Source organism: Hippoglossus hippoglossus, chromosome 23 (assembly GCF_009819705.1).
Source record: "Hippoglossus hippoglossus isolate fHipHip1 chromosome 23, fHipHip1.pri, whole genome shotgun sequence".
Taxonomy (NCBI): domain Eukaryota; kingdom Metazoa; phylum Chordata; class Actinopteri; order Pleuronectiformes; family Pleuronectidae; genus Hippoglossus; species Hippoglossus hippoglossus.
This window is the reverse complement of record NC_047173.1, coordinates 14,656,604-14,677,521: the sequence shown is the minus strand read 5'-3', so window position 1 is coordinate 14,677,521 and position 20,918 is coordinate 14,656,604. Positions and strand designations below refer to the sequence as shown.

At 47.1% G+C, this 20,918-nt stretch overlaps 2 protein-coding genes and 1 long non-coding RNA gene across 4 annotated transcripts; all 3 read right to left on the bottom strand.

Annotated features, from left to right (window-relative positions):
* Nucleotides 1-110: 110 nt before the first annotated feature.
* On the bottom strand, nucleotides 111-3,233 carry LOC117757731 (protein mono-ADP-ribosyltransferase TIPARP-like). Its single transcript, XM_034579112.1, has 6 exons — nucleotides 3,088-3,233; nucleotides 1,868-2,708; nucleotides 1,610-1,769; nucleotides 1,335-1,522; nucleotides 968-1,237; nucleotides 111-884 (listed from the first exon to the last, which is right to left on the bottom strand). Exons 2-6 carry the CDS (start codon nucleotides 2,677-2,679, stop codon nucleotides 443-445), a joined length of 1,872 nt encoding a protein of 623 aa, XP_034435003.1. The 5' UTR covers nucleotides 2,680-2,708; nucleotides 3,088-3,233; the 3' UTR covers nucleotides 111-442.
* A 753-nt stretch (nucleotides 3,234-3,986) lies between these two features.
* On the bottom strand, nucleotides 3,987-7,005 carry LOC117757688 (nuclear factor 7, brain-like). 2 transcript variants are annotated; one of them, XM_034579062.1, is made up of 7 exons: nucleotides 6,918-7,005; nucleotides 6,306-6,742; nucleotides 6,053-6,148; nucleotides 5,739-5,969; nucleotides 5,636-5,658; nucleotides 5,418-5,548; nucleotides 3,987-4,946 (listed from the first exon to the last, which is right to left on the bottom strand). In XM_034579062.1, exons 2-7 carry the CDS (start codon nucleotides 6,732-6,734, stop codon nucleotides 4,402-4,404), a joined length of 1,455 nt encoding a protein of 484 aa, XP_034434953.1. In that variant the 5' UTR covers nucleotides 6,735-6,742; nucleotides 6,918-7,005; the 3' UTR covers nucleotides 3,987-4,401. The 2 variants fall into 2 exon arrangements, with proteins under 2 accessions (XP_034434953.1, XP_034434954.1); XM_034579063.1 differs by having other exon boundaries at nucleotides 6,849-6,965.
* On the bottom strand, nucleotides 3,987-19,713 carry LOC117757691. Its single transcript, XR_004613188.1, has 3 exons — nucleotides 19,704-19,713; nucleotides 16,700-16,705; nucleotides 3,987-4,345 (listed from the first exon to the last, which is right to left on the bottom strand). It is a non-coding gene; the product is annotated as an uncharacterized LOC117757691 (long non-coding RNA).
* Nucleotides 19,714-20,918: the final 1,205 nt, after the last annotated feature.

Genomic DNA, 20,918 nt, shown 5'->3' with positions numbered 1-20,918 from the left:
CAATAAGAGACTCTATTTGAAACTAACACACTATCAGGTATATGTTTGTATTTTAACAGATGGAAAATATGACACTAAAAACTTCATGTAAACGCAGTGAGACACGAATGTATCCGGTGAACTGTTTATTTTCATAAACGGGACAGATGTCAATTTGATTCAGAACATCTTCAAGAAGAAAAAAAATAAAGTGCTTATTTCAATAAACGTTTAAATAAAAATGTTTAAATGACCAAAATAAAAGACATTTTGAAAAAGTGCTTCACATGTTTTTGTTTTTAAATGCATTTTAACATTTTAGCTGACGTGTCTTTGAGGTAGAACTTCATTGCACATAATCTACGTTGTGTACATTTTACGAGAGCAAACTGAACTTTGAGCTTTTGTAACATTTCAAGTCTTCGTACATCTGAACGCTTGTGAACACTTCTCCTCTTCCTCCTCACATAGGGACCTCTTTGGGGACGTCTTGGTACTTGATCAGGTAGTATGGGTAACACTGGCAGCTGTCAAACACCACAAACATGGTGGGGAAGTCCGTGTTGTCCACGCAGGTGTCGTAGAGGAGGTGCTTGGTCCTGGGGCTGAGCGGCGGCGGGCGGCGGTAGTTGCTCTTCCCCACACTCGCCTTCCCCACCAGCACTTTGGCCAGGAACATGTGGCGGACCTGGTCGTGTCCCGCCCTGGCCGAATAAGTGTGGGACAAGGAGGCGGCGGTGGCAAAGTAGGAGCCGGAACCGTAGGCCGTCCCATTGACGCCGGCCACGCGGGGGTCGAAGTTGTTGTGGCAGATGTCTGCGGCGGCGTCTCTGGTTGTGCCGTGGAAGAGGTGTCTCTCCAGAGGCTCTTTGGACGTGTGCTGCTTCTGCATGTGCACCTTGTGCCTGCAAAGGACATATTCCAGAGTTCTTGTGTGAAAACATATTTAAATCTTCCGTGCAGCAGTCGGGTTCACTGTTGGATTTACCTTTGGTACTTGTCCCAGTGCAGGAGGTTCTGGACCTGCTGGATGCTGATGACGTCCACCTTGATCTTCGACAGGCTCTGGTAGAAGAAGTTGCAGACCCTGTGGTGGGCCTGCGTCCCCGCCGGGACGTCTACCAGGTTGTACTCTTCCTCCGGGGCCAGACACCACACCGGAGGATACCAGGAGCTGAACTCCTCCAGGGGGTCCATGCTGAAGTTGGCCCCTGGCGGATCACCAGCAGGCCTGGTGGGCTCGAGCAGGATTCCTGTCCTGATGTGTGGGAGGAAGAGGAAGGAAGGATGTTAACGGGATGAAGAGGAACCTGCAGGTTTGAGTGTGCGACAGAGTAAAGATCCAGGATATTAACTGCAGGTACGGCTGCATGGACACCGGGGGGCGGTACACCGGCCGGCAGCGGACTTCTCTCTGGAACCCGGTGGAGACATGGGTCTGGGTCATGGTGGTGAAGTCCAGCTTGTGCTCCTGCAGGCCGATGAAGAAGGAACACTCGGGCTCCTTCTCCTCCATCGCCTTCAGCAGCAGCTGGGACACGTCCTGCAGGGAGACGAACCAATCGGTGAGCAGGACGCCGCTGAGAAATGGCACCGAAACACAAATTGACAGTAAAAGAAGAACATGAACCTTTTTGTATTCTTCCCAGCCGCAGTTGTTCCAGCAGTAGATCTTCCATTTGCTGGGGAAGTACGGGTTCCTGTCGGAGTTGCTGAGCCGTCTCACTCCTTTGTACTTCGACAGTTCGTCCGGCTCCATCGAATCAAAGTTCAAGGTGCAGCTCACGTGTCTGCAGGGTTTAAAGCACCAGAAACGCAGCAGAAGATTTCAACTAAAACCTCACAGCTGTTGTTTTTGACTCAGGGAGATGGTGCCGCTCTGACTCACCCATCCTTGATGGAAACCACCTCTTGGGCGGCGTCGCAGTAGCTCCGCTCCAGCAGGACCTGAAAGCGAGGCGAGATGCTGACCCACATGTCGGTGAGCGAGCACATCAGCTGCCAGTGGTAGGGGAACGGCGTGTGGTGCTTCCAGCACCTCACCCCCGCACGACACATGCCTAAGAGGAACCTGTCGCAGATGTCCACGTCAGAGGAGCTCCTGGTGTGGAAAAGACAGGGGACGGGGGATTTGGACGGGACTGGCGGCTTGGTAGGTGCAGGAGTTGGGGTCTGGATGACGGCACATTTCCTGGCCGTGGCGCCGGGCTGACGGGGAGGCTGGCGTTGGGAGATGATGAGCGGCAGCGGGACGATGAGGGAGGTAGTCGGCTTCGGAGGGATCTTCTGTGGTTGGCATGGTGATATCTGGGTGCCGGTTTGGGAGAAGGTGAGCAGGACGCAGGGGTGGCTCTGGGAGGCGTCACGTTGCTGAGCGACCGACTGGATGACCGCCCGAGACTGCTGGGTGGCGAAGGAAAGCGCTGAGGTCCATGCGGCGATGGAGGCGTCCTTCCCTCGATCGGAGGTCGCCGGGGTCAAGCGAACTCCGACGCTGTAGGCGTTGACGCTCCAGGCGACGTGGACGCGCTGGGACCTCACGGCGTCCCACACGGGGAGGCTGGTGTCGGTGTCGGGGTGGATCTCCAGCAGGAGGAGGTACGGGCTCAGGAGGGTGACCTTGGACGATTTGGACGGGGGCTCGAGGACATCGGCCGCCATGTTTCTCTTCACTCCTTGGCTGGATGAGACGTCAGCCATCTTGAATTTCCTAAATCACTTTTTGAAAATTCAGAAGATCATAGAGGAGGTTAAACTGAATTAAAATCAACTGAATTACATGTTATACTATTAACCAGATTATAAATGTATTAAACATATTTGAAATTCACAGTAAAGAATTAAGCTGATGTTATAAGGGAATAATAATCATAATAATAATAAACGTATTAATATACATTTCTCTGAATATTTGAGGCTCTGTCTTTTTGTCCATCCACTGGAAATCATCATCTTCTGAAGCTCCAATAAACATGAACTTTCAAACACGTGTTTATGAGTTTAAAACGCAGTTACTTGTCTCTTATTGGCCACATGCTCTGTTAGCACAGCAGCTAATGAAGCGAGTTAGCAGCTGATCAACAGAAGAGAAAGTGATGGAAACTTTACCTTTACTTTACTTTATGTTCAAGCTGCAGCTGCTCAGTTCAACACCAGAGGAAACGAACTGCGAACTCAACTTTAACTCGGATTTAAGTGATTTAAATAAAGATTTGTACGTCGATATAAAAAAAGAGGAGGAGGAGGCAGGAGGCAGGAAGAGAGGAAAGAAAGTGTGAAGGAAGGAAGGAAGGAAAGAAAGTGTGAAGGAAGGAAGGAAGGAAGGAAGGAACCCAACAAATTAAAGCAAGAAATGAATTTACACGCTGACTTGAATAATATGTACACACACACATAATTCAGCCCATCATTTAATGTGATTTTGTAATTTTATTCCGATACACAGAAATAACAATTAATAACGATACATATTAACATTTTAAAATATTCAGTTTCATCTGAAATTGTTACCATTATTATTAATAATAATAATGGTAACAATTTCAACCATAAAAACAACAATAACTAAATAATAATAATAATAATAATAATAGGGAACATTGCTCAATATTATAAAAGAGCCAACATTAGCTGTATAGGCACATTTTCCTCTGTTTTATATACATATATATTTTATCAAGTAATATTGTAATAAGCTGAAATAATAATAATGGCATGTATTCATCTGTCCATGGTTTCTGTGCACTGCCCCCCCCTCCCCCCAGTCCAATGTAGGGATATGTACATCTTATGTATTGAAATGGCTGATGTGCATTTGTTCACTGTATCTACTGTAATAATCGTAAACTTGATGCGTTCTTCTTTGTTTCTTGGAAAATCCGTTCAGTAGCTTTATTATAAAACAAACAAACAAACCACTCACCGCTTCTTTTAAGGCTAAAACATCTGGTGGCTCCTAAAACCACCGGAGGAACTCATCAGTTGCACAAAATCAAGGGAAGTCTTTATATTAGTAAATGATTTATTATTAATTAGTTCCCACAAACCTCAATGACATCATTAGTGAGCACATAAAGCTTTTTAGTAATGTATAAACAGGACTTGGCTCAAGAGTTTGACGTGCAAGTGCAGAATCATTATGCAAACTTATATTCATAAAAATGATAATTCTCTTAAATGCTGTTTGCAAGGTCACCGAGTATTAAGATATGAAGAACCACAGACAAGAGGGGGGGTGGGACCTTTCGAGTGCAGGGATCAAGTTCAAGTTAAATCATTCTCAGTGAGCAGATAAGGCATTCATTGTGTGGATATTGTAGAGAAACACAAAAGATCTGGTGCTCTTTGATTTCACATTCTGAGCAGCCTCAAAGATGTTCCTCATCCTTTTTTTGGGGGGAAAAAGAAAAAAGTTGCGTTCTCTCAAAAATACTCAACAACCTTCAGGGAAACTTCCTTGGGCTCCACGGTCAGAGGACACAGCTGACAGCCCACCCAGAAGTAGGGGAAGACCCTCTCCACGATGGCGTGCTTGAACGTGTAGATGAGCGCGTTGTCGTGCGGGTTGTGGAACGACACCCGGCCCTTGTCGCAGTCCAGCAGCACCCGGACCTTCTTCGGGTTGTTCTTCAGGGTGAGGCGGGTCAGAGGAGAGGTGCCCGCGAAGTACATGTTGTGGTAGAAGTACACGCACAGGTAGCCGTTCCTCAGCACCGACGACATCTTCTCCTTCCTCACCACCGACTCCTTCGCCACGCCGACAACCCACGCCGTGTTGTCGCCCACGTTCACGTCCCAGGAGTGCTTCCCCGAGGTGAAGCTCTCGCGGCCCAGCACGGCCGTGTCGGGGTCGAACCTCTCCGGGTTGTCGGGCAGCTGCTGCTTCTCGTCGCTGTCGCAGACGCTGGTGAGGTCGTCGGACAAGGTGAGCCAGGGGGCGGCCGTGTTCGGGTCCAGAGTGACCGGGGCTGAGGGAAACAAGATGGACGGCTGCTGTGAGATGTGGCTGATTCAAAAAATCTCACCTGAAGGGAAGGAAACTGCAGCTAAAACCTTCTTTCTGCTCAGATTCAGGTATTTTACTTTGGGTTGTTACTTATGTTCAGAAAAGGCCCGAACGCTCCTGTCTCGTTAAGCCCACTCTGCTCTGATTGGCCAGCTGAACCAATCTGTTGTGATTGGTCAACCAATCCCTGCACAAGATAATTAATGGTGAAACGCTGCATTCATTATGCAAATGAGGGGGTATGACATCACAATCACTCGGAAGTATCGAGGTGTTTCAGGAGCTTCAGTGTTTTTAACTTTACTTAACTTTGACAAATAGAAATAAACCTTTAAAAGACGGTAGAAGGAAGAAAAAAGTAAAAGAGCATCACGTGTCACCTTTAAAGAATAAACCTCAGCGTGACCTGAAAAGTAATCGAGCACGTTCTCACTGTATCTGATGATTTTCTGCATCTTCTCCCAAACGTGGAACGTCAGAGATCCCACATATTTGGCCACATCGATGAGCGCCGCCGGAGTCGTGACTGGAGCCGCGACTGGAGCTTCAGCTGGACTGTCGGCGCTGCGGGAAAAACGAGGAAATGGACTTTGTGTCTCAAATTATAAAAGGAAAAGAAAAACTAAAGTTTAAAATATAAAAGTTTTCTACCTTGGCAGCGTCCCCTTGCATTTCTGAAAAACAACACATTGCAATTCACTTAAATAACTGAGATTCAAGTGGTTCGTGCTCATTTTTAAAGATGTTTACGTACATGAAGGACAAAGATGTCCTCTAAAGCCATCTGCTCCTCCAACTCTCTGATGGACGCCGACACCGACGTTATATTCCCCTCAATCTCTGCAATCCTCTGCATCATCTCTCGCTTCTTCTCCTCTTCCTCACTCCTCAGCTCCTCCATCCTGGCGTCCTCCTCCGCCTGCAGGAAGCTGTGAAGTTTCTGGAACTCCTCGCGGGTTCGTCTCTCCACGAATTGGGCCTGGACCTGAAATGAAAAGCAGCGTATGACGGAGGAAGGTTTCGGAAATGATCAACGCGGTAAAACACGTTCACACCAGAAACCAGCACCTGGATGTGCACCACGGTGTCCTCGTAGTTCTTCTTCATTTTGTCAAACGCGTCCCTCTTCTTCTGCAGCACGCCGAGGGCCGACTTCATCTTCTCCTGAGTAGAGAGAATTCATTTTTTGAGAAACTTATTAACATAACCTCATAATTGTAACGTCCTCAAACACGGCAGCTCATTGGGAGCTTAGATAAACAGCCTGGAGGAGGAGCACATCAGTATTCCACCTCAATTCGCCTCATCTGGAAGAATTCACCTTCACGTCTGCCACGGCCTCGCTGACGGGGCAGCAGTCGTGCAGCTTGTGTTTCCTGGAGGTGTGACACACCACGCAGATGGGCTCCTTGTCCAACAGGCAGAAGAGCTTCAGCCTCTCCCCGTGAAGGGGGCACATCTCCCCCGGCTCGCCGGGCAGCTCTCCGGCCGCCCTCTCCTCGGGGCCCTCGTCCTCAGGGATGATCCACGACTCGCACAGGTTCCTCAGGGTGAGGCTGGGCACGGGGTCGTCCACGCTCTGGGTCCTGCACAGGGGGCAGTCGCGGCTTCGATCCCGCCGGGTCCAGTACCGCTGCAGGCAGGACGCACAGAAGCTGTGGCTGCACTTGAGGACCACGGGGTCCTTGAAGATCTCGCAGCAGATGGGACAGGAGAGGTCCACCTCCTGGAGAGAGAGCCGGCCGGCCATTCTGACGCCTGGGAAACGAAAGTGGAACAAACACAGAGACACATGATCGAACACAGGCAGAGTTTGTATTTATACCCACAAGCACTTTCACTTTAAACTCTGCTGCACACAAACCAGTGTTTAGAGCCTTTTACAGATCAGCTGAGTGTCAGTTTATACAAGAGGAGCTGGATGTAAACATACCCGACAGCCTGTGACAGGAGGACGTGCTGGACTGTGAGCACTTCCTACTTCCTGTTGTGTTGAGTCACTTTAAGGAGGAGGAGACACAAGGTTTTAACCCTTTACTTACCACAACCTCTCAGACACCAAATCTATGGAGCTTTTCACACGTTTGAAGCGTCAAGACGGAGCAAATACAAAATAATGTTCATTTCTATGGTTTTATTTTAACAAAATTTGCTTTTTTGCTTGTGAACTGTGGTGAGGATCCACCTCTACAGGCTCTAAAGTGTTTGAAAATGAAGAAATGAATGTTGCCTGAAGTGCAGTCACAAGATTCTGCGTCACTTTCAAAGATTTACAAGCCAGAGAAGTCGAGAATAACTGGTTTGAGTAAAACCTTTAAGATTTAGTAACAATTAAAGCAATAACACTGAACCATTAGTGTCAAATGGACTAAATGAGAAAAGTAATACAATTCAGTTGAAGACTACACAGCAGGTTATTTTCAATCATGATGTTTCACCTCATTTAATAGGAACAAATAACGAATTCAAACCAAAACCTTTCAGAAACATAAACACTTGAACATACCCGTGATGAGAACAACCTAAAACAACAGAAACCATCTTTGGCTTCACTTTTAGGAGCCGTCATGTCGTCCATCTTTGGGTCAGCTGGTTAGAACCTGGGAGGAAGATTTTACTGATTGACCGACATTAAAAACCTGCAGCTTTGGCCCTGTGATGTGTCGGAGGGGCCGTCACCTTCACGCCGTCCCGTCACCTTGAACAGGAGCTCCAGCACGAAGCCACTTTCTTTCCTCGAGTTGCGTTTAGGCGAGATTTCTTCAGAGCCTCCTCGCCGTCTTGTCACGAGAGTGGCAGCACAGATGGTCTGTTTGTCATCCACAACAGAGGAGCTGAGTTTCCAGCAGATGTTTCAGGTTGTTAGTTTACTTTTTCCTCTTCCTGGAACCACTCAGAATGTTATTATTTTTTTAAAGGCGTGCTGAGCTCGGCTTCATCTGAGCAATAAATCATTTCCTTTGTTGATATTTAGTTCATAAATTATGAATAAAAGGTCTTTACAAAGCTATTTAAGTTTTCACACGCTGCAAAGTTATTTTATTTATAATTGGAACATGGTTTCTGTGCTTTGTGGAATTCTGTGAAGATGTTTTTGCTGTTAACACTTCATGTGCCACAAGTTAAGTAAATGATATATAGATATGAGAGGAAATATGTTCCATCAATTACAGCTTTTTAATCCAGAAACCTTTTTATTCGCAAGTGCTCTTTACATAGGGCATACCATCATTTTATTTTACATATATCTATTTTATTTTTATTATTTTTAAAACTACTAATGTTGCCTCAGTCTCAGAAGACAGGAAGGTTTATAAAAGAACTGCAGCTGTTGAGTATTTGTCATCATTTCTGATTCATGCAATTTAAGTCTGATCCCACGACTCTGAGCAATAAAACGTGTCAGCACCTTCAACTCAGAGAAGTTGACATGTTCCCTCTGCTGTTGTATTTCCCCGGTGCCACTAGATGTCAGGATTCACCCACGTTGGGAAAAGTCGTCCTCTGGCTCCTGAGGCTTCATTCAGACAGTGAAAACAGACAAACGTCAGGAGATAAGATATGATCTGTCCTTCTGAACCATGATAGAAGAAATACCTGTGACCTCTGGATGGAGCTGTCCAACGTTCACATCTACCTGGATGTCACAGTTCGGCCTCAGCCCCCCCCCCCTGCTCTGCAAATTGGTTGTCAGCCATTGTGGCCCTGGCTAATAGTGATTCATTATTGCTGGTGTTCGCAGGTCTTCATCAGGGCTGAGGGGGGGGAGAGAGAGAGAAGGGGTGTGGTGGTGGTGGTGGTGGTGGGGGGGGGGGGTGTTGTGTCAATCTCTCAGCATCTAATGAGGACAGGCGGGCGAACGCGGTGCAGAGACAACCTCAGTCAGACCTGTCTAACCACATGATACTTCACAGACAGCATCAGGACCACTCACCAAGCCTTGACGGAGCCGAGCTGCAAAAACCATCTGTGCACGATCCCCCCCCCCCTCCCTCTTTTTGTTATTGATGACTGCAGCTGAAGGGGGGGGGGGGGGGGGGGGGGTGGTGCATTACAAAACATCATGAGTGACGCATCACACTTTCATATTTATTTCAGCCTTGTACAAGCCTATTTGCAAATGTGGGACAAAAAGTCAATAGTCTATTACGCTGCTGTGCTGTGTGGTGACGCCGGACGGAGAAAAGTCAGCTGGAGCCGGTGGATTTACGGAGCGAGGCCGTGAAGTGAAGAAACAAGGGAGGAGGAATGAGAGAAAGAGAGAAACAGGTTTTATATTGTGTTGGATTGATGGAGTTTACGTCTCCTCCACTTCATGACCGGCTCCATGTTGACACACTGAGGATTATTCAAACATGAAAGCACCCGTTCCTCCTTATTCAACTTTTAAAAGAAGGGTTGTATGTCATGTCATTTTAAATAGAATTTAATGGCAACAAAACAAAAGTCCTGCTTCTGTCCACTTGAATAGATATTTACTCAATATTCACTCTCCTTTTAGCTCCGTCTTGGGGCTCCACCACCTCCTGAGGGAAATATTAAGTTCTGTAGCTGCGAAATGCTCCAGTTGTTCACATCGTCTTCCTTGTTCTTAAAGCCAAGACACCATCTTATTCTCTCTGATATCTTTCTGAGCTCAGCGTTGGTTTGCTGAACGAGCCACATGCAAACTGCAGAAAATATTAGAAAAGCATTTAAAAAAGTGCTCAAAACTTACTCTTATGATCTTGCTTTAGCTGAGTCAACTGTGCGTTTCCCTTTATCCCAACCTCAACGTTGCTGTTACGCTTTTTACAGCGTTCGTTTAAACACCTTTTGTTGTCGTAATAACTTCTGTTTCTAATCCTCGGTTCCGTTTCAACTAGTTTGAATGTAAAGCACCTTGCGCTGAATTGTGTAAAATGCTGTATAAATAAAGTTAATTAAAAGTTTTATTATGATGCCATTTGCATCAGCTAGAAGCCATTTGATGCTGCACAGGTATTATTTTAAAACAGCTTCCTGTCGAGGCGATGCAGTTTACTGCGTGTTGATGCATTGGGGACATTAGGCAAGAATAAAACATTAAATATACTATAGTAATCTACACTTTTAAGATCCTACTCTTCTACTCAAGTACTGAGCTTTTTGACTCCAACCGCACTTGAATCTCTCAATATTTGAAGGATACCTGCAGGATGATAACATTCCAGCGCGTATTGAAGTCCCTGCAGTAAAACGATTACAGTCAGTGGGCAGCAGCTGAGTCAGTGTGCAGAGCAGACAGGACATTATGAGATTAATCTCCAACTTTGGTAATTGTAATTGCTGCCACAGAGGCAAGAGAGGAGGGGTGGGGGGTGGTGGGGGGGAGAGGGCACCAGAAGCGATTTGCTGCCGTATCAATATTTGATCTTTTCAGATTAAAATACTTGTGACGCGTCGACAAATCATTTCCGTGCTCCTCACATGGTGACTCACGAGGAGCCCGCTGCGAGGGAAACGCTGCACCTCCATTCCATCGGAGGGGTTTTCTTTTCATTTCATCTCCTCTTTCACACATGAATTGAGTGCTCCATCCAAATTGGATTAAATGCACAATTTGATTACGTTGTGCATGGCACTCTAAAGCCTCCGTACCTTTATTTTTGGTCACATATTGATTTCTCTCCTTTTGATAACGGCTGAGAAACTTTTGACGACAATCTGACACAGCTCTGCTCCCTGCTGCCTTCCCCAGTGTGTGTGTGTGTGTGTGGGAGGCTATGACTGAAAACACACACTTGCATGTTGCTCACACACACACACACACACCGACGTGAATGTGCATGAGGAAGAACCTACAGGTTTTTTTATCGAATTGGAGGTGAATTTCTTCTTGGAGGAGCTGCTGGAAACCTCTTGAGTCTCTGGAAGGTCGCCAGGTTGTGCAGATTCACAGGAAAGCCGCAGTTATCAGTGTTTCCCACACACACACACACACACACACACACACACACACACACACACACACACACACACACACACACACACACACACACACACACACACACACACACACACACACAGAGACACACTCTCCCATGCACACCTGCACACAGCGACCCAACCCACTGGAGTTTAAAGGAGTGACATCAATTCAATAAGCCCAGGCTGACAGGAGCGTAATACACCAACACAGCTGCTCTCTCTTTATCTCCCCGTGAACCCATTTCCCCTGCCGGCTTCCTCCCTTCCCTTTAAACTCTGCCTCAGCAAAAGCAGAGAGTGATGACAATTTTGTTTTAGCCGGATGAATGTGTGCCGTCTGGGATGACCCAAATCTTTATTAGGTTTCTTTTTTTTGCCGTGAAAGAGAGAGTCAGGAAATGGCGTCTGTGTGGTGTCAGGGAAAAGGCTCCCAATCTTTTCCCCTGCAGGACTCGAGTCACTTTCATTTTCATGTCATCTTCGAAAATTGGAGAAGCAGGATATCAACTGCTCTTGTTCGTGGAAAAAAGGAATCTCAATTAGATCAAACTCATGAAAGTGATGGAGCGCCGGGGGGGGGGGGCCTCGCATTGACCGTCGCTATGTGGGTCATGTGGTCCGGGGTTGAGGCCGCGGCCGCCTGTCACCATCGATGTGTCACTTCGGCTGTGGCGTGACATGCCCGGGCGCCGGGTGCTGCAGCCGGGGATCTTTCCCAGAGGCAGGGGCGACGCGATCGTGCTCGCAGCCTGCAGCACGTTGGGGGGGCTTCGACTCAAATGTGATCGTCACCTGAGGATCTTATCTGCTACATCAAACTCCATCGTGTGTGTGTGGATTTGTTCTGCAGGAACAAGCCCCGGGCCCCCCTTCATTTCATCAACCAGAGGGAGGCCGGGGTCTCTTTAGGGCTCAGATGGATGTGCTCGCCCTGCCAGTATCACCCCCACAGGGCCCCTATCCCGTCATATAGCACATTAAAAGATGGATACCCCGCCCTCCGAGGGTCTTTGCTGCGGCAAATACACGACATGCACTGCTGGATGGAGGCGGCAGAATCCCCCACTGACCCCTACAAGTCCTCTACGTGTGTGTGTGTGTTTGTGTGTTTATCACTACGTGCTCCTAGCGGGGGGGTGATAAAAGCACCCGTAGAGTGTGTGATGCACATAATTCGCTTGATAAACGACCTGATAGCCGTGACCTGGACAAAACAATAGCAGAGAAGAGACATCGCATTAAAGATACATGAGGCTTATTTTGAGGCTGTTTGTCTCGGTAGATAAATCAAACACATCCGCGATGGTTCAAATGTTTGCCCGGCGTTTCCCGACAGGAGTTTTGTGCGACCCGAGCGATGATTTAAGGAATCCCGGGGGGGCACACGTCAATTTTGCAAGATGATATTAATGTTTTTTATCTCAGCCGCGAGGAGGATTTGAATGATATGAATCCCGGGATTACGGCTTTCACCGGATTTTGAAAAAGGTGTCAAACAGTCAATGACAGCGGTGATCCTGTAATCTGGGAAGTCTTAGTACAGTATGTACATCACACACACACACACACACACACACAGTCAGACACACACTGATTCAGAAACTCAGCAGTGCCATCGAGGCCACAGCTGCGAACAGCAACACCACCGCCCACATCGTGTCTGTCGTCATATCCCACCATGCTTTGCTCCACTTTGTCCCAGCAGCCCTTTGTACTCAGTGAGAGCTTCACTTTTCTTCCCGCACGTTGAAATGTGCTCAATTTCCATTTGAAAATAAATCTTTGCACTTTTTGAATTATTGCTGTTTACACTTTGCAGCCGTCACCGTCTCTCACCCCCTCTGGTGCGTTTACAAGAGGACGACATGAACCGGCCTCATGCTGGGACGGTTCGCTGTGGGGAAAGAATCAATTGTCACAATAAAAAGAGATTTAAAGGGCTAATAAACATGTGTAATAAAAGCTACTGTACAGAGAGTCTCTAACTGGATGTAAATACTGTGGAAAGGTTATTGCCGAGAGCGTGAGGATCATAAACGGTGTCAGAAATGGGGTTTCGCTCGATGGAGAATCTTGTTTGCACATATTTTATCGGACGTATATACTGCAGCTGCTAATAAGCACATGCATATATACAGCACATGTATGAATAGGTGTATTAAACCGGTTCAATGCATTTTAATCAGGAGAAACAAATAAGAGAACATGGTGCTTAGACCCAGATCACAGGAAGGAGAACGCCATGAGTGAGGAGCATGAAGTCAGGAGGACGTCTGGTTGGAGGGTTTGATGGGAGGGGGCCCTGGTGGTGCAGGGGTGGAGACGGGTCCCGCAGCTGAATCACAGGAGAGAGAGAGAATATTTATAAGTTTGACATTGTGATTGGCTCAAGGTGAGTGTGTCAGGTTGTGATTGGATGAGAGTGAGGAGGAGCAGGATAGAGAATCATAGTAAATAAAAAACAGAGACGTCCTTGTATGTGTGATGTGTGAACTCCACGACTGATGAAGACCATGTGATGTGATGGAAAGCGCCAGAGGAGTCTTGTTAGGAGGATCTTGATCTGGAATCGTTGAGAGACAAAACCTTATGGCTAAATGAGATCAAAATAAACTAAGAAAATGAAAAATCTTTTTAACGTGGACTGGTTCTGCAGACTCTCAGTTCCAAAGAGACCAACGAGTACGAGGAAGATGCTCAGAAATGCTCTTTCACTCAGTTCCTGGGTTCACGTCGTTCACATCGAGCCCCACACCGACACATCCTCGGGTCACGGCCTCTTAAATTGACTGAGTCCCATGCATGTGCGAGTCCTTTCAACATGGACGACAACAACAGGGACCAACACACATTCCTCCTGGTAACCAGCCTGTCCCCTCCTCCTCCTCCTCCTCCTCCTCCTCCTCCTTCTCCTCCTATGGGTTAGCGGAGAAGATTTAGAGCCTCGGACAGAGAAAACACAGACACGTTGCCGGGATACCAGCGCGCTGAATAAACTGATTGCATCTTGCGCTTAAAGATGTACACTGAATTGGATTACGGCGGCTGTTTGTACCTTATTAGTCTGACATTTCTCCAGGAGGAGGATTGTGTCCCCAGATGACTCAGAGAGTTGGCTGCATTTAAATGTCAGACTACAAGGGCTAATGATTTTTATGTCTTGACATGTTTTAATGTGCTTATGAAAGTGGAGAGAGAGAGAGAGAGAGAGAGAGAGAGAGAGAGAAAAAAGTGGGTCTAGAAAAGTGCAGATTGCGGAAGGAGCCGATAAGAGACCTCCTTTTTTATCGCCGCGGCTCCTTTCAAGAAGAGGAGACACGGCAAACTCTTCAAGTGAAGCCCCGACCGAGAGCATTTGATGATAGCAATTGCGTAATGAGACCATCCTGGAGCTCGACTTGAGAAATCACAGGTTTAGCGTGGGCGAGACGGAACAATGCAAGTCTTTGTTGTGGTCCGTCTTTTATCCAACCCCCCCCCACACGCACACACCCCTTCAAATATTAATAACTTTTCGATGCCCTAAATCTAATGAATGTCACATCCAGTCTGGGGAGGCGCCGAACAGCAGCATCTCTTTAACAGGCTCGTACGAACGAGAGACAATAACTCAGCCTTAAGCCTCCGCTGCATTAATACGGTAGCTAATGTGGCCTGTAATATGGTGACCATCTGTATTGACTCACGTCCGCACTCGGCTTTGGATGAGGTGTTTAAACCACAGCCGGAGCCGTAATCAGCCATCGATCCGCGGACAGAGGAGTTCTCTTGGTCGGCGTGTACGGCGGGCGAGCAGGAGGGAAAACGAGCTGCGGTGATTGTTCTGGCTGGCGTTCGCTCCCTGACCCAGCCGTGCCCTCCGTGAAGGTCGAGGCTTATTGGGTGTTTGGCAGCGTTCGTGACCGTCTCACCACGTGGTCACAGGGAGTTGTGATATCGAACGCGAAGCCGTTTGTGTCCTTTCCAAGAGTGTGTTTCACAAACGGTGACGTTAATATACCGAAAGAGTTCAGATCTTGAGGGAGCGTGTCGTTGTAAATGTGGAAAAGTGGAGAATAACTGCCTTCATGTGGAGAAAGACATGGACGCTGTAACAACATATTGACGTCTCTTCGATATTTGTACAATTAAAAAAAGGATCAGGTGCGACTGACATTTAATAATTTAAATGTTTGTGGCTGAAAAGTTGGTGTCAGGTGCCTGTGAGAGATGGACAAGCAGTTTGCAGAGTCAGGAGTTTTAACATTTGACATTAGAATTAATTTAGCAGCAAAATTGATGAACAGGAAAGTCAGAGGATGGTGACAGACCGACTGCCGGAGGAGAACGAGGAGCACAGAGACTTTATAGTGGAAAAAAAGGAGGCGGGATGATTGGGAGGAAAGTAAGAGACACACAAGAGGATGAAAAGCGTCAAAATTCAAATCCCAAAATACAAGAACCAAGTGTTTTAGTGTTTTAATTTATGTTCTATAACGTCCAGTCACGGTTTTTTGCTTTGCACAAATAGCTTGATAGCTCGAGATTCAGTCTGAATTGATTCCACCAAGATCTCTGTCACGCTGTCTGATTCCAGCCTCTTCTCTGGGAGGGATATGCACGGTCCGGTCAGTGCTCGGGTCAGTTATTTGCAATGTGCCCGGCGCCTGTGACTGATGGTTACGAGGTCGCCAAAGGTCAACGCAGTCCGGCCTCACCTGCCTGGACCGGGGCTGCTCTCCACCTCATTAAGGGCAAATCAGAGAGCAGTCACATCCTCTTCAATATGACGGGAGACACTAATGCAGACGTCAATGGGGTCGATGCTTTCGCTGCATCTGCTTGGCTGAAAATCGGACCAGATTAAACACTGCAGCTGCTTTGTGTGCGGCTGGTTTACGAGATGGCGCCAGTCATAAAATATAACTAGTGAAACGCAGAATGCTCCGTGGATTCTCCGGTTTCCTCCCACAGCACAAACACATGCACAGTGGGGTCAGGTCAAGACTTTCAAGTATGTTGAAACGCTAATGGACCCATCAAATTCTCTTAATGCTCTGACCGATACTCAAACCTCCTGGTGGAAAAAGTTCAGAACTTAAGAAAAAGTTTTACAGGCGAATTAAAAGTTGTTGCTTTGTAGTTAAACTTACAAACCCACTCAACCAGTTAGTATAATGGAGACCATTCGGGAGGCTGCGTCGTAATGCATCACATTTAATGAGAACACTGCACCTTGTTGACAGGTGAAAAGTCTTCAGCGAGCATTAAGGGCAGCGTCCGTTTCCATCCATAACAATCTGTTCACCGTTGAAGCTCATTTCCATTAAAGCTGCTGCTGTGGTTTCATCAGAAATGAATGGTAACCAACAGGAGCCAGTTTAAACTTGTTTTGCCTCGTCTGTGATTTGAGGCTGGACGTCCGTGTTTGTCCCGACGTCACGATCGAGTTCCGTCACTTGATGAATGTGCTTCTCATTTACAAACAAGCGAGTCACCTTTAATCAGGATTGATCACTTCTCCTGCTCCCAAACGGGGTACATTGATTTTTTTGTTCTTTTTTTTGGCAAACTCTGCAAATCAAATACTGCAGGTAGACTGGAGCAAACCCCCCCCTCCCCCAAGTTTAATTACAAGACTGATGGCTCGCTACAAACCCCCCGCTGCTTTCAATAACGCCGTCCACATGATGAGCGCTGTGGTGTAACCGAGGCCGGACATAAACCCTGAGCGCCGGCCGCAGATGGTCGGAGCTGTGTTGTCGGATGGACTTGTATTTACTTTACCACCTCCTGGATTGACAGTGAGCACCTGCAAAGGGCAGGACCATCGCCCCGCTAAGCCCATGTGTGTTTACACGCCTGGCCGACTCAGAGAGAAGTCCGCAACTGGAGAAATGAGGCCGAGGGCCCGGTGCCAATCACACACACTTCTGGCCGTGTTGCTGAGTCCCTGGAAGACGAGAGGGAGACTCTGCTTCTTGCGTATTGTCCCTATTGCTCAGATGTTGTCTCATCACCGTTAACACCCGATTTGAGCCTCTCATCCACATGCAAACAGCGATTTAAGTCACTTTGTAAACTCCTTCCCCAAAGTGCAGATTTTCCAAAAACTACAACAAACAACAATGGCGGCTATATACCGGTTTCATTGTATTTGGTTTGCACTGTTAGGCCTGGTTACTAGTTTGCAGCTAAACTGGCCTGGTGGGGGGGGGGTTGTTGTCTTTCTACTTGTCTGGATGAAGATATTTTGTAAAATAAAGATCGTGTGGATTGAGTTTCTTTTTAAAAACCGAGGGGAAAATGCCCTCAGATATCTGCAGTGGTGCAGACAAGGCGTCAAAGTACTTCTCATTCCATTATGTTTGTGTGAACGGGCCCGACTGTGGTTGAACTGCAGCCGAGGATCCACCTCTCTCCTCAGCCCTCTGGTGAGGTTGCCGGTGGGTAATTTATTTTCCCATCGATTGGGACTGAAGGCCCTTTCCAAACACTGACAACTGGTGATCAGCGGGAGTGAGACAGAGGTGTTTTATTATGAGGATATTGACTTCTATCTAAATTCACTTAAGTACCGCGGGTAGGTCGTCTGTGTGAAGCGTTCGGAGGGGAGTCGACGATCAGAGCGAGCTGAATCACACAATCAGACGCTCCACTCTTTTCTATCACAGGCCTTTTGCAGAAATGAAAAATTATGAACTCTGGAAGATCTCCGCACAATTCAGGTCGGACTTTCACCGCAGTTTTCCTTTCAAATATGAGCGACGCAGCAGGAGATTCTCTGATCGGACTCAAATAATCCACAGGTTTTACTAACAGGCTGGAGAAGTGTCCACAGCAACTGACCTGGACATTTGCATTCTTACAAACAGATTATTTGGGATAATTACAGGAGATTATCGGGAGTTCGGTGCAGGTCTGGACGCAGCTACGCAGACGGCAGGTTTGTGCAAACACAACCTGATGTCCTCGGGTCCATGGAGGTGGAGGGTGGGAGGTTCAGCGTTTGCCCGCTGACCACAGACGAGGTGACGGAGCAGATCAAACAGGAAGAAGAGTAGGAGTCCCTCAGGGTCCATCGGTGATCTCACTCACTGATCTCAGGCGGTTTGTTTCCTCCCTTTCTTTCTCCCTTTGCTACTCATCTCAGCTCTAATCCTGTTGTTAAAGGTGAGACGCTCCGAGCTCGAGTGCAGGCAGACGAAGCATCATTTCTGTTTTCCTTCACCCGTCTCACTCCAGCCCTCATTTCGCCTCCACGGCAATTTCCTCACTAATTGGCCTAAAAGCTTCTGTGAGCCAGGCGTGAAAGATGCATTCAGGTGCACACGTACTTATACCGGGGGTTTTTTGTTTTGCTTTCTTGAGGCTTCGGGTTGTTTTGACACCTGAAAGTTTGAATTGTTTGACTTGTCTTTGAGACCCCGGAAGTCAGGAGGAGTGTGTGTGTCTGTTTGGGGAAAGAAGAATAGAGTTTATTTCACCTGAGGAGAATCTATAATCCCGAAGACGACTGAGAACAAAACAGCAGAGCAACTTGTATTCTGTGGAAAATCCCTTTTTTTTGTGAGCTCATCAATGAAACCTCATCGCTCACACATGACAGATGTTTGTTTTTCCCCATCAGCCGCGGATGTTTTTCATCGTGACTGAAAAAGATGCGGCGCCGCGGTGAAGACTCGCTCGCCCTCGACACGCTCGGCTCGCCCCGTCTTTCACCGTCTTTCACAAGCTCGTAATTTATGTTTGAACTACGACTCGCTTGAAGCTTTTATACGTTTTCATTTTCTGTCATCATCCCTCCGACCGGATCTCAGACTGGATCATCAACAGCGCTCAACTTCAAATAACGACGAGAAGGGAGCACGGCCATTTTTCTCTTTTCAGTCTGAGCCTCTCTATAGCATAAGATTTAGAATCCACTAATGAGAACATACGCTGGGCATACTGGGAACACAGAAGTAAGGCATTAGAGATTAATGAGTTTTTTTTGGGGGGGAAGCAGATAAACGCCGGGCGATGGGGCCAGACTGTCGGCGGGGAGATGAATCAGGGCTGGAGCTGTTTTCGCCAAATGCCGCCACACACCGCCGGCCACGCCGAAAGTGTTTTTGCTCCTTCAGATTAATTGTCAGTAATAAATTAAACTCTGTGGCTTGGAAACGCCGCTTCCAGGACAGGGGGGGGGGGGCTCCTCGCTGACATGGTTATAGATGAGCACGGGAGAGGACATGTTTGATTTATCTGCTCGGTGTCACATTGAAATTCGAGTGAGGAAAGTTGTGAAGCGCAGTACACAGCGAAATGAACCCGCTACTGTATCAGATTTCCATTTGTTTGACTGGTAGCAGCTTCCGACAGCCTGACACTCGAGAGTAACTCCAAAACTTGACGTGTTCTCGGATCCCGCGGGATTCCGACGAGACGGAGGCTGCATTATCATACCCCCCCCCCCCCAAAAAAAGAAGAATCCTACTAATAAATCAGCATTCGCTCATTGTCGGTCTGATTATCTCACTAATCAATAGATTTTCACGACTGCGCTGCTGACGCTTAAAGTGTATGATGACTAATTAGCATCAAATGGATTTTAAATGGAGATTAAATACTGCATTAAGGCCTGAATAGCAAATGCAGCTGCAGCCTCGGAAGCATTAGAGGACGCTGCCTCCTCTGCTTCATCCACAGTCAACATGTGGGGGGGGGGGGGGGGTGGTGGTCGCTGGCCACTCAGCGACAGAGAGAGAAAACAAACCGATCGGATTCCACGAGGGGAAACGCCGGGGACGCTCTTTGGAAAAGTAAAAAAATCTCTTTACTTTTATTAGCTGGGGCACGTGGCACATAAATATTAATATTAAACGAAGCGCTTATGCTTTATTAATGAAACTGAGCTTCTTGTGAAATGAAAGGGACATAATGGGACACTGTTCATTACCTCATACGGAATAGAGGGGAGCCATAAACCTCATCAGGAGATAAAGATCGTGCTTTCATAAGGATTTGATTTGTGATGGGAGTCGACTGTACTGAGGTGTGTGTGTGTGTGTGTCTCACTGGAGTTATATGAGTGTGTGTGTGTGTGTGTGTGTGTGTGTCTCACTGGAGTTTTATGAGTGTGTGTGTGTGTGTGTGTGTTATTGTTCATATTGATCACCTCCACTGAAAAATGGCCACAGTCGTCCTAAATTCTTAAAGCTGCTAATCAGTGTTTTTACATTAACAATGGATCGGATGTGAAAGTGGCCTCAAGAAGATTAGTTACTTTTGCTGTTCGTGATAATAAACTTTTCTGATAAATACTTAATTGAATGGCAGACGGGCAACGTGGTGATGCGTCTAACTGCTGAAGAGTCCCGTTCCTCCATCAACAGTTGGTGGAGACCAAAACTGAACCAAAACTGTGGTAATACTTGGATTTACATAATATTAGTGTATTATTTACATTTCAAATGTACACCGTCTATTTAGCTTATAGTCAAAACCTCATTGGTGGATTCGCTTGTCTGCATTTTGAATACTTCATAACCTTCTACTTTCCAGATGCTACATTCCATTTTCTCTCCAGTGTAATTGTATATTTCTGTGTTTTTATTACTGTCACCACCACTGTATCCATCCTGGAAGAGGCCCCCCCCCCCTCGTTGGCTCTTTTCCTCGGAGCTTCCTCGACTCTCCACTTTCCCCCGATAAGGTTTTTTATCAGTGGAGTATTTGCTTTGGAGCGACGCTGCCCTGCGCCGTAAACCTCTCAGACACACACTTGTGATAAAGGTCGATATATAAATAAACCTGGCTTATTTAATTCGGTGTACGGAAACATCTGGATCCAGTATTATGCCATACTGATGTAATGGCGGTCACGGCCCCACAGATGTTCACTGTGTGTGTGTGTGTGTGTTGTGTCTGATGTGACTCGCAGCCTTGCAGGGTGCATCCTGTGAATCACACTGTCCAGACATTTTGTTCCTGCATTTTTGTCCACGTGCGGTATCTCTACACG

Bases quoted from the DNA above. Each gene is read 5' to 3' on its own strand.
- LOC117757688 (XM_034579062.1), bottom strand. From the start codon at position 6,734: ATGGCCGGCCGGCTCTCTCTCCAGGAGGTGGACCTCTCCTGTCCCATC. The intron at 6,149-6,305 runs GTGAATTCTTCC...CTCTCTACTCAG, and splicing joins AGGCCGTGGCAGACGTGAAG to GAGAAGATGAAGTCGGCCCT. The intron at 5,970-6,052 runs GTGCTGGTTTCT...TTTTCATTTCAG, and splicing joins ACACCGTGGTGCACATCCAG to GTCCAGGCCCAATTCGTGGA.
- LOC117757731 (XM_034579112.1), bottom strand. From the start codon at position 2,679: ATGGCTGACGTCTCATCCAGCCAAGGAGTGAAGAGAAACATGGCGGCC. The intron at 1,523-1,609 runs GTTCATGTTCTT...GTCTCCCTGCAG, and splicing joins GCTGGGAAGAATACAAAAAG to GACGTGTCCCAGCTGCTGCT. The intron at 885-967 runs GTAAATCCAACA...TGTCCTTTGCAG, and splicing joins CACTGGGACAAGTACCAAAG to GCACAAGGTGCACATGCAGA.